The 15,807-nt window shown below is 35.9% G+C and overlaps 1 protein-coding gene across 1 annotated transcript in view; it reads left to right on the top strand.

Annotated features, from left to right (window-relative positions):
- MUC19 (mucin 19, oligomeric) overlaps positions 1–15,807 on the top strand; it is a 90,534-nt gene that overhangs the window by 17,915 nt on the left and 56,812 nt on the right. Inside the window, exons 19-26 of the mRNA XM_049694431.1 lie at positions 649–753; positions 848–1,042; positions 1,633–1,872; positions 2,534–2,690; positions 3,700–3,825; positions 5,479–5,620; positions 6,299–6,330; positions 6,871–6,900. Of these exons, the coding sequence (XP_049550388.1) occupies positions 649–753; positions 848–1,042; positions 1,633–1,872; positions 2,534–2,690; positions 3,700–3,825; positions 5,479–5,620; positions 6,299–6,330; positions 6,871–6,900 (1,027 nt within the window). The remainder of the gene's footprint in view (positions 1–648; positions 754–847; positions 1,043–1,632; positions 1,873–2,533; positions 2,691–3,699; positions 3,826–5,478; positions 5,621–6,298; positions 6,331–6,870; positions 6,901–15,807) is intronic.

Genomic DNA, 15,807 nt, shown 5'->3' on the forward strand with positions numbered 1-15,807 from the left:
AGTTACATTTTCTCGAGTGCTTTTTGCAAAGCGAATTTATATATTTTATTACATTCAATCATTTAAAATATAAAAGGCTTATATTATTATTCCTATGATGGAGATGAAGAAATTGAGGGTTAGAGAGGTTAAGCAACATGAATTACTAAGCAGAAAATGCTATATTCAACCTAGATCTGTCTGATTCTGGAGTTCATGCTTGTTCCATACACCTAAACTGCTTCCTAAGTAACATGTAATGGGTGAAGTTTGGATTGTTTTGCATTAGTTTTGATTGAATATCAAATTTCATATAAATCACTGAGGAAAAAGCCCCCACATCTTATCTAGCTATTTGCAGAGCCTAGAAATAAATCTAAGACTTACACAATTTAAATATATATACATCTATGGTATAATTCTAAACTTGTATAGAGGTAATGGGAAAAGGACTCAGTCAAAACAAGTTAACTAGTTTGGACTCAGCAAAGGCTACAGACCCATAACACAGTTACACCACTGTCTTTTGGAAATTCCATAACAAAACATATGGTAATTTATTGATTATAAGGGGTCACTGTCTAAGAAATGTTTGTCTGATACAAACATTGTAATTGAGTTCCATGTCCCTGATATAAATAAACTATTATTAACATTTAATTTTTAAAGGATTATTGTGGTCGTGAAAATGGCACATTCCGTATTTTAACTGAAAGCGTCCCGTGTTGTGAAGATGGGCTTACATGCTCAAGAAAAATTATAGTTGTTCTTCAGGTACAGTACTGTTTCTCTTTACTTTCTTCTTCTCTCAGATTATGCACCGCCAAATAAAACTAATGTTTTTGTAAGTCTATCTTTTCATTTATAGGATCAGAATATTGTCTTGCAAGATGGTAAAATCACAGCAGTCAAAACTACGGAAAGTAAGGAATGTGAACTCAGTGGAAAATCATACTCTGTTCATACTGTTGGCCTGTACTTGATTTTGAAAATTTTAAGTGGAATAACCATAATTTGGGACAAAAATACAAGAATTTCTGTGTTATTGGATCCACGCTGGAATGTATGTATATCACATTCATATATATAATAATATAACAGAAGCAAATAACAATAGAAGCAAAATCATTTTTGCTGCTGAAGATTAGAGACATATTCAAATGTGGAAAGTGGGAGAATGGTAGTCTTTGTTATAGAACAAGGTTCCACATCTATTCAACCTTACGTGAAGTATTAAATGTAATCAAAGATGATAGAATTTGGTGAAAAATAAATGCAATAAACCTGAAGCATTCTAGTTTAGCCATATGTGGTTGCTTGGTGTATAGATAGAATTAATGTAATCCTTGGAACAAATATTCTAAGAACCTAAGAGTATACTCCTGTATGATTTGAAGCTACTGAATATAATTATTTTTAAATTCTTAAGGCATTTATCTTGGTCAATACTGAAATATAGGATATCTTGGATTAAATGGGAGCAGAATCTTATCCACAGATTCTGGTTTCCATTCAAAATTTGGAATTTAAAATAGATTTATAATATACACAATCTTAATATCTCTATCATATGTCTATCTATCCATACCTATCTATCTCTCTATATATCTCTAGCATAACTCACTTTTAAAGTTCCCTTTCTGATCTATATAGGGCAAAGTGTGTGGTCTTTGCGGAAATAACAATGGCGATCTTAAGGATGATTTCACAACGAGATACTCATCAGTAGCTGCTGGAGCACTGGAATTTGGAAATAGTTGGAAAACAAGTCAAGAATGTTCAGACACAGTAGCTCAAACCTTCCCATGTGACTCAAACCCATACTGTAAAGCTTGGGCTGTGCGGAAATGTGAGATCATCCGGGACAGCACCTTCAGAGACTGCCACAATAAGGTAGTGGGGCTCTGAGAGCAATGACAGGCACGGGTTTTGCTCTCAGGTACTCAGGTGCTGTGCTTGATGCCAAAAATCTTGGCTTTCTGTGCACCGATGGTGAAAAGAAATACAGAGACAAGAGTTTTGGAGCAATGAGAAAAATGGCTTTAATCTTTGCCTGGCAAAGGGGAAAACACAGCAGGCTAGTGCCTCAAGAACTGTGCTCCCCTTCCCTGGGGAACAGGGAAAGATTATATAGCCTGGGGCTCATGGTCTGGGGTAGGTGATAAGGCTCAAAGTAATTAAGGTCTTGCATGTCTTTTTTTCTGCAAATTCATGGCCAAAGCTGGTGTCAGGTGGCTCAGCAACCCGGTCTGGTGTCCCTGAAGTTATTGCCTGTGACCTTCTTTCTGAAATGAATAGCGCTACAAGGGAGTGCAGGGGAGAAGAAATGCCAGGTGCAAAGGGTAGTTCATATGGAGTCAGAGAGTAACTAGCCTTGTGAAGGACAAGGCTACAAGTGTTTGTTAGTAGTAACAGCTAAAGAATAACCAAGATTGCTTAACTCTTTCAGGTGTGGTTATATTGTTTCCCCAGTCTGTTCATTGTTTTCTTATTTTCCTTGTTTATCAGAAAAGAAAATCTCATTTCTATTTTTGCTTTAACATGGTCTTCCTAGGTGGACCCCAGTACGTACTATGATGCATGTGTTGAAGAAGCTTGTGCATGTGACATGGAGGGGAAGTACCTGGGATTCTGCACAGCTGTGGCGATGTATGCAGAAGCATGCAGTGCGGTTGGAGTATGTGTTACATGGAGGAAACCAGATCTCTGTCGTAAGTCCATATGTTGTTGTTCTTTAAAACGTAATCAGACAGAATTGTTTTGTTAGACAACCATTCTTCTCCTCATATTTTCTATAAAATACATATTCTTGGGCATAGACAGGTTTAAACACATGTTAATGTTTGTTTATGATTGAAAAAAAATACCTATTTAAAAAAGTATAGCACCTGGCACAGTACATCAAATTCAACTTTTTTAGTTTCAAAAGTTCTTCTGTTCACAGGGGAAAATTGAATATTGATGGAAAATATTTCTTATTCATACTTAAATGAACAATGAACTGTTTACCTATCTTGGTATAGTTATATATTCTTAAATATTTACCTCATATATCACTTTTGGGTGAAGTCCTCACACATCATCTTGAAAAGTTCTGCAGAGTTCTAGTCAAGATAAACTGTTAAATGAATATAAACTGAATTTTGTTATGTGTGGAATGTGGTAACTTTAGTAGAAATTAGTCAACACATTTCCTTCCAAAGGAAGGTATGATAAGAGATAATGTGTCAAATGAGAAATGTTGAAATTGAATCCTCATTTTATTTAGTTTATTATGTACAGCTTTATATATTATATTGAAATCTTTAGTTGCCTCATTTGGGAACTGTTATTTACATATTAAAGAAGCTTAATTTCCCTGGAGATTTATTTTTCTCATTTAAGCTTAGACATTAAAACCATGAATATAGACTATGACCTAAAATAGCTAAAAAATGGGAAAATTAATATTTACTCTTCCACCTCAAACCAATCTTATTGTGAGATGTCAAAGAAAAGTGCTATTTTGATTCTATATGCTTTCCCTCCTTTTTTTGTAAGCTGTTTTTGCTCATATGGCAATTTAGATAAAGCCAAAGGGACTTGATAAGACAGAATGATATACTTTAGTTCTGTTTATTGTTAGTTTCATTCAAAAACTCTTATAAAAATGCTTTGGAAAATGAAAGGTGAAAATTGTCATGTAATGAATGCAAGTAATTTGATATAATTCAATCATAGCTGTCTACTGTGATTATTATAATGCACCTGGGGAATGCAGCTGGCATTATAAACCTTGTGGTACACTGACTGCAAAAACATGCAAAGATAGAGTAATTGGCCAGAAGTTTTCTGCAGTTTTAGAAGGTAAGACATATTTTAATAATTTCCATGAAGAAACGCAAATTATACTGATACCTTAAAACGAAAATATTTTAGGATACTGACAATTCAGTATCTTACATTTTGTAATTTAATGAATAGTTGTTTATCTTAATATGATATTAATATTTCTACATTAGAAATATTTTGTCTAGACATAAATTATCTATTTAACAGGAGAGAGAGAGAGAGAGAGAGAGAGAGAGAGAGAGAGAGATAGGGAGAACATAGCGATCTGATCGCATTGGCAATCTTTATACATTTCATTAGACAAGGTAGTTTGTTGAGAATGTAGTTTCAGAATGCAACATATAATATAGTCTCACTTGAATGGAGGCCAATTAACTATATCTCACAGTTAAAAATTACCTTATTCCTAGCATTACATATCTTAGAGAAAAAGAATGAAGTGACAAGAAAACAAGATGATACAGAAACTTTCCAAAAGTCACATCTGTGTTAAATCCCAGGCTTTGGGATATTTTCAGCCCATTTTATTATGATTTCTGTTATCTTTGTCTACCCTTGTGAAAGTAGATATTTGGAATTGGCATTCACATTTCAAGACCCATATTTATCCAAGTCTTGCATTATGTTCAACAGCGTGCTGTCATTAAAGTAGTAAATCATTTAAAATATTTTAGGAAACATATTAGAAAAAAATTAAATCAGCCAAAATTTCTAATTTCTCAGGTTTATATTCATTGCAAGAGGGTCTGAATCCTGTTCAATTTATTTTTCTTAACAAAACATCTTTATTTATTTATTTAACATCTTTATTGGAGTATAATTGCTTTACAATGGTGTGTTAGTTTCTGCTGTATAACAAAGTGAATCAGCTCTACATATACATATACCCCCATATCTCCTCCCTCTTGTGTCTCCCTCCCATCCTTCCTATCCCACCCCTCTAGGTGGTCACATAGCACCTCACTTATCTCCCTGTGCTATGCAGCTGCTTCCCGCTAGCTATGTTACAACTGGTACTGTATATATGTCCATGCCACTCTCTCACTTTGTCCCAGCTTACACTTCACCCTCCACGTGTCCTCAAGTCCATTCTCTCCATCTGCGTCTTTGTTCCTGTCCTACCCCTAGGTTCTTCAGAACCATTTTTTTTTTTTTTAGATTCCATATATATGTGTTAGCTTATGGTATTTGTTTTTCTCTTTCTGACTTACTTCACTGTATGACAGACTCTATGTCCATCCACCTCACTAAAAATAACTCAATTTCATTTCTTTATATGGCTGAGTAATATTCCATTATATATATGTGCCACTCTTCTTTATCCATTCATCAGTCAATGGATACTTAGGTTGCTTCCATGTCCTGGCTATTGTAAATAGAGCTGCAAGGAACTTTGTGGTACATGACTCTTTTTGAATTATTGTTTTCTCAGGGTATATGCCCAGTAGTGGGATTGCTGGGTCGTATGGTAGTTCTATTCTTAGTTTTTTAAGGAACTTCCATACTGTTCTCCATAGTGGCTGTTTCAATTTTATATATTTTTCACTAAGAGTATGCTGTTGTTTTGCTATTATCTACTTCAGTTCATGGAACCATTGAAGTAAGTTTACAAAGGTACAATGTAGTTTCAGCAAATAGAGATGAACTGCGGGTCATTTTTACACACAGGCTGTTATGCTAAGTGCCCAGACAGTGCTCCCTTCCTGGATGAGAACACCATGAAATGCGTCAGTTTGTCTGAGTGCAGCTGCTTCTATAATGACATCATACCTGCTGGTGGAGTGATCCAAGATAACTGTGGGAGAATATGGTAAATTCTCTAACTGTCCAGTATTTCTGGTTCTTCCATTTTTATTTAGAAAACAATTAAGAAAAAAATCAGTGAATATAGTTTTTAACTGTTATTTCTAAATGGGAAGGTCAGCTTTAGGTTCAGTTTTATATCACTTATGTTGGTTATTTTGTGTTTTCAGTAAATCCACATATCAACAAATGGTTTGTTAAATCTTATACTTAGTGCATAAGACAGAACAGAAAATGTCACTATGTACTTTTGGGTAAAAAGAAAGTTTTCATTCCATAAATGTAAGATCATGTTTATAGGCTTTCAGACAGTGACATGGAAGTAAAGAAGGGAGGTCTGTACTAGAGCGGCATGGCCATCAAAAAAAAGTCATGTTTGAAACTTAAAATCTAAGAACTAAATTTACAGCTTGACTCCAAACATTCCTTTAGGTCCCAAGAACTCCTCAGTGAAAAGATTAGGAAACAGTACATGAAAAATACAAAAAAAAAGTTTGAATCCACAGCATGCTCTTGGGGAAACAGTTATTTACTGTTCTCTTATTTGGTTCTGTTTTGATTTTCACGGTTAGACAATTTGTTATTTTAAATTTGGGAGATGTATGTAATTAGGAGCTAAAAATTTCAACCTAATTCTTGTTTTTTATTTTGATTGTTTATTTTTTGTTTATAATTTAACTTTCAGCTATTGCATCGCAGGAGAGTTGGAGTGCAGTGGTGAGTCACTATGTTTTACTCTAATCAATTTAGGAAAGATGAGGTAAAGGGTTTGGAATCTTTTCATATCATCAACAGCAGAGGAGTAAGTACTTAATGCTTTAGACTGCTTCTCAGTGGATTGAGACTATTCCGTTTCAGGGTATTTGTTCATATTGAGTCAGTTCAAAACCAATGCTGTCAAGGCACTTCGAACCACTGGTAGATGGGGCAATTCTCCTGCCACACTCCTGCCTGTCTGTAGGTTCTGGGAATTAAGGGAGTGAAACATCAACTAAAATAATTTAATAAAGGGATGGAGTGGAAGGTGAGGATTATATAGATAGAATTCAATACTTGAAGGATTACTCATGTGCAACATATATCTTAAAAGAAATTTCAATAAGCTTCCAAAGAATATATAAACGACTCCTGTTTTGCATTTGAAATTGCAAGAAGTGAAATAAAAAAGGCCAGATAACTCATAGGCAACTTGAGTTTTAGATTTTCTTTTCACAATTTTTCATTCCTGTCAATAATAGTAATTTATGATTATTTCAGAAACTGCTCCTACAAATTCAACATTTACAGGTAAAATCATCATTATGGTTTAACTGTGTATTTCTGATGTCTTTTTATGGATAATCATTTATAGTTTCACATGAATCTGTGCCAGCAAAAGATATGCTGGTAAATATGCTGATATAAAATTTCAAATTAAAATTAACAGTTATTGGGCTTCCCTGGTGGTGTAGTGGTTGAGAGTCTGCCTGCTGATGCAGGGGACACGGGTTCGTGCTCCAGTCCGGGAAGATCCCACATGCTGCAGAGCGGCTGTGCCCGTGAGCCGTGGCTGCTGAGCCTGCGCGTTCGGAGCCTGTGCTCCGCAACGGGAGAGGCCACAACAGTGAGAGGCCCGCGTACCTCAAAGAAAACAAACAAACAAATAAAATTAACAGTTGCTAGAAAATATGTCAAAATATTATTTCATTATACTCCTGTGATTTAAGTTAGAAATATGATTAGAACGTACAATAGGTATTGTATGCTTATTAGTTAAATATAATCATCCAAAGCTTGATATTTTTAGATGATAATTGGAACAAGTGGAATGAAAAAGAAGTAAATGTGATCTCCTGTGAAGTAAATATTTTGAAATCATGATTATACTGGGAGATGACTTGAAAACATAGAAATAAAAGTTAATTTATTTTTCTTAACTCATGTATTTGTTGCAAGCTATAATTTGTTGCAAGTATTTCAGTTATGTCCATTCAAGAGCGTATTGGGCAAAATGCAGTTTAACTTTGGGTTTGGAACTTGTAATACTTTGGTGATAGTCACTTTGGTGACTAGTGATGTTGAGCATCCTTTCATGTGTTTGTTGCCAATCTGTGTATCTTCTTTGGAGAAATGCCTATTAAGTCTTCTGTCCATTTTTGGATTGGGTTGTTCGTTTTTTTTTTTTTTTTTTTTTTTGATATTGAGCTGAATGAGCTGTTTGTATATTTTGGAGATTAATCCTTTGTCAGTTGCTTCATTTGCAAATATTTCTCCCATTCTGAAGGTTGTCTTTTTGTCTTGTTTATGGTTTCCTTTGCTGTGCAAAAGCTTTTAAGTTTCATTAGGTCCCATTTGTTTATTATTGTTTTTATTTCCATTTCTCTAGGAGGTGGGTCAAAAACGATCTTGCTGCAATTGATGTCAGAAAGTGTACTGCCTGGGGTTTCCTCTAAGAATTTTATAGTATCTTGCCTTACATTTATGTCTTTAATCCATTTTGAGTTTAATTTTGTGTATGGTGTTAGGAAATGTTCTAATTTCACTCTTTTACATGTAGCTGTCCAGTTCTCCCAGCACCACTTATTGAAGAGGCTGTCTTTTCTCCATTGTATATTCTTGCCTCCTTTATCAAAGATAAGGTGACCATATGGGCGTTGGTTTAGCTCTGGGCTTTCTATTCTGTTCCATTTATCTTTATTTCTGTTTTTGTGCCAGTACCATATTGTCTTGATTATTGTAGCTTTGTAGTATAGTCTAAAGTCAGGGAACCTGATTCATCCAGCTTTGTTTTTCTTATTCAAGATTGCTTTGGCTATTCAGGGTCTTTTGTGTTTCCATACAAATAGTGAAATTTTTTGTTCTAGTTCTGTGAAAAATGTCACTGGTAGTTTGATAGGCATTGCATTGAATCTGTACATTGCTTTGGGTTGTATAGTCTTTTTCACAATATTGATTCTTTCAATCCAAGAACATGGTATATCTCTCTATCTGTTTGTATTTTCTTTAATTTCTTTCATCACTGTCTTATAGTTTTCTGCACATAGATGTTTTCTCTCCTTAGGTACGTTTTTTCCTAGGTACTTTATTCTTTTTGTTGCAATGGTGGGAATGTTTCCTTAATTTCACTTTCAGATTTTTCTTCGTTGGTGTATAGGAATGCAAGAGATTTCTGTGCATTAATTTTGTATCCTGCTACCTTACCAAATTCATTCATTAGCTCTAGTTGTTTTCTGGTAGCATCTTTAGGATTCTCTATATATAGTATCACATCATCTGCAAACAGTGACAGTGTTACTTCTTCTTTTCTGATTTGGATTTCTTTTATTTCTTTTTCTTCTCTGATTGCTGTGCCTAAAACTTCCCAAAATACGTTGAACAATAATGGTGAGAGTGGACAACCTTGTCTTGTTCCTGATCTTAGAGGAAAAGTTTTCAGTTTTTCACCATTGAGAATGATGTTGGCTGTGGGTTTGTCATATATGACCTTTATTATGTTGAGGTAAGTTCACTCTTTGCCTACTTTCTGTAGGATTTTTTTTATCCTAAATGGGTGTTGAATTTTGTCAAAAGTTTTTCTGCATCTTTTGAGATGATCATATGGTTTTTATCCTCCAATTTTTTAATATGATGTATCACATTGATTGATTTGCATATATTGAAGAATCCTTGCATTCCTGGTATAAACCCCACTTGATCATGGTGTATGACCCTTTTCATATACTGTTGGATTCTGTTTGCTAGTATTTTGTTGAGGATTTTTTCATCTATGTTCATCAGTGATATTGACTTGTAGTTTTCTTTTTTTTTGGGAAACCTTTGTCTGGTTTTGGTATCAGGGTGATTGTGGCCTTGTAGAATGAGTTTGGAAGTGTTCCTCCCTCTGCTATATTTTGGAAGACTTTGAGGAGGATAGATGTTAGCTCTTCTCTAAGTGTTTGGTAGAATTCGCCTGTGAAGCCATCTGGTGTTGGGCTTTTGTTTGTTGGAAGATTTTTAATCACAGTTTAAATTTCAGTTCTTTTGACTGGTCTGTTTATATTTTCTATTTCTTCCTGGTTCAGTCTTGGAAGGTTGTGCATTTCTAAGAATTTGTCCATTTCTTCCAGGTTGTCCATTTTATTGGCGTATAGTTGATTGTAGTAATGTCTCATGATCTTTTTTATTTCTGCAGTGTCAGTTGTTACTTCTCCTTTTTCATTTCTAATTCTGTTGATTTGAAACTTCTCCATTTTTTTCTTGATGGGTCTGGCTAATGGTTTATCAACTTTGTTTATCTTTTCAAAGAATCAGCTTTTAGTTTTATTGATCTTTGCTATCATATCATTCATTTCTTTTTCATTTATTTCTCATATGATCTTTATGATTTCTTTTTTTCTGCTAAATTTGTTTTTTTTGTTGTTGTTGTTGCTCTTCTTTAATTGCTTTAGGTGTAAGGTTAGGTTGTTTATTTGAGATTTTTCTTGTTTCTTGAGGTAGGATTGTATTGCTATAAACTTCCCTGTTAGAACTGCTTTTGCTGCATCCCATAGGTTTTGGGTCGTCATGTTTTCATTGTCATTTATTTCTAGGTATTTTTTGATTTCCTCTTTGATTTCTTCAGTGATCTCTTGGTTATTTAGTAGTATATTGTTTAGCCTCCATACATTTGTATTTTTTACAGTTATTTTCCTGTAATTGATATCTAGTCTCATAGCGTTGTGGTCAGAAAAGATACTTGATATGATTTCAATTTTCTTAAATTTACCAAGGCTTGATTTGTGACCCAAGTTATGATCTATCCTGGAGAATGTTCCATGAGCAGTTGAGAAGAAAGTGTATACTGTTGTTTTGGGATGGAATGTCCTATAAATATCAATTAAGTCCATCTTGTCTAATGTGTCATTTAAAGCTTATGTTTTCTTATTTATTTTCAATTTGGATGAGCTGTCCATTGATGAAAGTGGGGTGCTAAAGTTCCCTACTGTGATTGTTTTACTGTTGATTTCCCCTTTCATGGTAGTTAGCATTTGCCTTATGTATTGAGGTGCTCCTATGTTGGGTGCATAAATATTTACAATTGTTATATCTTCTTCTTGGACTGATCCCTGATCAATAGATATGTCCTTCTTTGTCTCTTGTAATAGACTTTATTTTAAAGTCTATTTTGTCTGATATGAGAATTGCTACTGCAGATTTCTTTTGATTTCCTTTTGCATGGAATATGTTTTTCCATCCCCTCAGTTTCAGTCTATATGTGTCCCTAGGTCTGAGTGGGTCTCTTGTAGATGGCATATATGTGGGTGTTGTTTTTTTATCCATTCAGCCAGTCTATGTTTTTTGGTTGGAGCATTTAATCTATTTACATTTAAGGTAATTATCGAGATTTATGTTCCTGTTACCATTTTCTTAATTGTTTTGGGTTTGTTTTTGTAGGTTTTTTTCTTTCTCTTGTATTTCCTACCTAGAGAATTTCCTTTAGCATTTGTAAAGTTGGTTTGGTGGTGCTGAATTCTCTTAAATTTTCTTGTCTGTAAACTTTTTAATTTCTCTGTCAAATCTGAATGAGATCCTTGCTCAGTAGAGTAATCTTGGTTGTAGGTTTTTCCCTTTCATCCCTTTAAATATGTCCTGCTGCTCCCTTCTGGCTTGCAGAGATTCTGCTGAAAGATCAGCTGTTAACCTAATGGGGATTCCCTTGTATGTTATTTGTTGCTTTTCCCTTGCTGCTTTTAATATTTTTTCTTTGTATTTAATTTTTGATAGTTTGTTTAATATGTGTCTTGATGTGTTTCTCCTTGGGTTTATCCTGTATGGGACTCTCTGTGCTTCCTGGACTTGATTGACTATTTCCTTTCCCATGTTAAGGAAGTTTTCAACTATAATTTTTTCAAATATTTTCTCATCCCTTTCTTTTTCTCTTCTTCTCCTGGGACCCCTATAATTTGAATGTTGGTGCGTTTAATGTTATCCCAGAGGTCTCTGAGACTGTCCTCCATTCTTTTCATTCTTTTTTCTTTATTTTGCTTTGCGATAGTTATTTCCACTATTTTATCTTCCAGGTCATTTATCCGTTCTTCTGCTTCCGTTATTCTGCTATTGATTCCTTCTAGAGAATTTTTATTTTCCTTTATTTTGTTATTCATCATTGTTTGTTTACTCTTTAGTTCTTCTAGGTCCTTGTTAAACATTTCTTGTTTTTTCTGCATTCTATTTCCAAGATTTTGGATCATCTTTACTATCATTATTCTGAATTCTTTTTCAGGTAGACTGCCTATTTCCTCTTCATTTGTTTGGTCTGGTGTGTTTTTCCCTTGTTCCTTCATCGGCTGTGTGTTTCTCTGTCTTCTCATTTTGCTTAACTGACTGTGTTTGGGGTCTTTTTGCAGGCTGCAGGCTCATAGTTCCCGTTATTTTTGGTGTCTGCCCCAGTGAGTGAGGTTTGTTCAGTGTCTTGTGTAGGCTTCCTTGTGGAGGGGATTGGTGCCTGTGTTCCGGTGGGTGGGACTGGATCTTGTCTTTCTGGAGAGCAGGGCCACATCCGGTGGTGTGTTTTTTGGTGTCTGTGAACTTAGTATGAATTTAGGCAACCTCTCTGCTAATGGGTGGGGTTGTGCTCCTGTCTTGCTAATTGTTTTGCATGGGGCATCCAGCACTGGACGTTGCTTGCCATTGGGTGGAGCTGGGTCTTAGTGTTGAGAGGGAGATCTCTGGGAGAGCTCTCGCCAACTGATATTACATGGGTCCGGGAGGTCTCTGGTGGTCCAATGTCCTGAACTCGTGTCTCCCACCTCAGAGGCTAAGGCCTGACACCAGGCCAGAGCACCAAGACCCTGTAAGCCACCAGGCCTAAGAGAAAAGGGAGAAAAAAGAAAGAAAAAAAATTTTAATTATTAAAATAAAAAATAATAAATGAAAAAAAAAAGAATAGAGCAACCAAACCAATAAACAAATCCACTAATGATAACAAGTGCTAAAAACTAAGATAAACATAAAAATCAGAAACAAATCAGTCACAGACAGCAAACCCCAAGTCTACAATTGATCCCAAAGTCCACTGCCTCAATTTTGGGATGATTCATTGTCTATTTAGGTATTCCACAGATGCCGGGTAAATCAATTTGATTGTGGGGATTTAATCTGCTGCTCCTGAGGCTGCACAGAGAAATTTCCCTTTCTCTTCTTTTTTCACACAGCTCCTGGGATTCAGCTTTGGTTTTGGCCCCACCTCTGCAAGTAGTTCACCCTCAGGCATCTGTTCCCCATCCAGACAAGAGGGGGTTAAACAGTGGCTGATTAGGGGGCTCTTGCTCACTCAGGCCAGGGGGAGTGAGGGGTACAGTAGTCATAACTAGAATGTGGGGTGAGCCTGCAGTGGCAGAGACTGATGTGATGTTGTAACAGCCTGAGGGATGCCATGTGTTCTCCTGAGGAAGTTGTCCCTGGGTCATGGGACCCTGGCAGTAGCAGGTTGCATGGGCTCCCAGGGGGGCGGTGGGTGGTGTGGATAGTGACCTGTGCTTGCACACAGGATTCTTGGTGGCTACAGCAGCAGCCTTAGTGTTTCCTGACTGTCTCTGGGGTCCGAGCTGATAGACACAGCTCATACCCTTCTCTGGAGTTCATTTAGGCAGTGCTCTACCCTCTGTGGGCAGATGGGGAAGGAGTCCCCTCTCCTGTGCACCCCAAAACAATGGTCTCTTGGCTCTTAGACAGGTCTAGATTTTTTTCTGGACTCCCTCCCACCTAGCTGTGGTGCACTAGCCCCCTCAGGCGGTCTTCACGCAGCCAACCCCAGTCCTCTCCCTGGGATCTGACCTCTGAAGCCCAAGCCTCAGCTCCCAGTGCCCACCCACCCTGGCGGGTGAGCAGGCAAGCCTTTCAGTCTGGTGAGTGCTAGTCAGCACCGATCCTCTGTGAGGGAGTCTCTCCTCTTTGCCCTCTGCACCCCTGTTGCTGCACTCTCCTCCATGGCTCCAAAGCTTTCCCCCTGCCCAGCCCCCGTTTCCACCAGTGAAGGGACTTCCTAGTGTGTGGAAACTTTTCCTTCTTCACAGCTCCTTCCCTGAGGTACAGGTCCTGTCCCTATTCTTTTGTCTCTGCTTTTTTCTTTTTTTCTTTTGCCCTACCCCGGTATGTGGGGATTTTCTTGCCTTTTGGGAAGTCTGAGGTCTTCTGCCAGCATTCAGTAGGTGTTCTGTAGGAGTTGTTCCACATGTAGATGTATTTCTGATGTATTTGTGGGGAGGAAGGTGATATCCACATCTTACTCCTCTGCCATCTTGAAGGTCCCCCCTCTGGAACCACACCAACCATAAATTTTATACTTCAACATGTGCTATAGATTCCTGGACTGGGTATAAAATGTTGAGAATTAAATGTGACATTTTTGAATTTTAACAGTCATAAGAGATAACATGTCCATTTGCTGGTGACTGAAGTATCATAAGAATCTACTTAAAGTGAGGATGGCAATCAGTAGACTCTCAGAAGGACGAGTATGTTTATTGATAGTCTTATTTTGAAGCTCTTAAAAAAGCCAAGTTTAATGTTCTATTGATCTTCATTTTTCATGTAAGAATAAAGTAATTCATTTTAAGGCACATCAACATAATTAAAAAAAAACTTGTTTTATAAATTCATCCAATAAGCATCACGCCATAGTAAAAATACAACAGTTTAAAGTGCTTGCTTTTAGAACACTTTTTTCCTTTTTTCTTTTTAATTTTTATTGGAGTATAGTTACTTTACCACACTGTGTTAGTTTCTACTGTATAGCAAAATGAATCAGCTATATATATATATATATATATATATATATATATATATATCCCCTAGTTTTTGGATTTCCTTCCCATTTAGGTCACCACAGTGCATTGAGTAGAGTTCCCTGTGCTATACAGTATGTTCTCATTAGTTGTCTATTTTATACATAGCATCAATTGTGTATATGTGTCAATCCCAATCTCCCAATTCCTCCCACCCTACCCTTTCCCCCTTGGTATCCATAAGTTTGTTCTCTGTCTCTATTTCTGCTTTGCAAATCAGATTATCTATAACATTTTTTAAAGGAAGTAAGGATCCTTTTTGTGGAGAAATTGCCTTGCACAAAGTGAAGGCTTGAAAGTCATATCCCATCTCTTTTACTGACATCAGTGATTTAAAAGTTGAACAGCATTTGACAAGTTGTGATGAATTCATAACTACATAATGATTTTTGGTTTTTAGCTTTCTAGTGGTGAAGCTCTCTTGATCAGTGATGAGAAAAATGGATCCCAAGATAAGAGTTTAGTCATCATCACTAGCAAGTTTCTTGTTTCTTTCTAAATATAGTATGCCTCAACTAAGAATATTTAAATAGACACTGAAAAATGAAATGTAATATTTCCAGATATAATATAGCTAGGAAGACACATCATTTTGAACATGTGTTGCCTCTCCATGAACTGTCTACGATGGATGGAAGGATTTCTTTCTTAGACATGAGAACCCATTTTACCCAGAAATTTGGTTTATAGTCTCAATGTTCTAAATGTACTTTCATTTTGGATAATATATTTGTCCTTTTGAATTGAACCAATATGATTAATGGGTTAATTTAATTTAGCCAAAACTCTTCTATTTTTATTTTCTGCATTGTCTTAAGATATCAATGTGGTATTTTAAAAAAACCCTATGATTCTTGAATAGGTAAGATTTATTTCAAAAAAAGACTGTGCAGAAGGGTACCTTTTTTCCCTTATCTTGTTCCCTGGGTGAAGTACTTTTGATCAAGTAATAGATCAAATACTTCCCTGTATTAAGTACTTTTCACTGGCCATTAGTTATTTTTTTGTTTTTGTTTCTCACCTATAACTTGAAAATAACTTGTACAATAACTTGTACAAGTTATTTTAAAGTTTCTTCCATAAATTTAAATGACCTTCTCGGATGGATCAAAGGCATTCCTGCCAGATAGAAGGAGAAAGGCCTGGGTGCTCAGAAGAGGATTTATGATGTATTTGACTTTAAAACTTTAAAGGAAGTTAAAGGAAGCAATATGCAAAGCTTAAGTTTTTTTCCATGCCTTATATATCTATTTTATTTTCTGTACAGTAAAGGCTTTCAAAGGGTTAAAATGCCCTGAGAGATGCTTAGCCAACCATTGCAATAAGTATGTTATTTTTAGAAGAAAAATTATTCAATTATGCTTTTTTCCTGTTTAGCTTGACAAATCTTGACACAGAGCTAATATTTACT

Source organism: Orcinus orca, chromosome 11 (genome assembly GCF_937001465.1).
Source record: "Orcinus orca chromosome 11, mOrcOrc1.1, whole genome shotgun sequence".
In the NCBI taxonomy this organism is placed as follows: Eukaryota; Metazoa; Chordata; class Mammalia; order Artiodactyla; family Delphinidae; genus Orcinus; species Orcinus orca.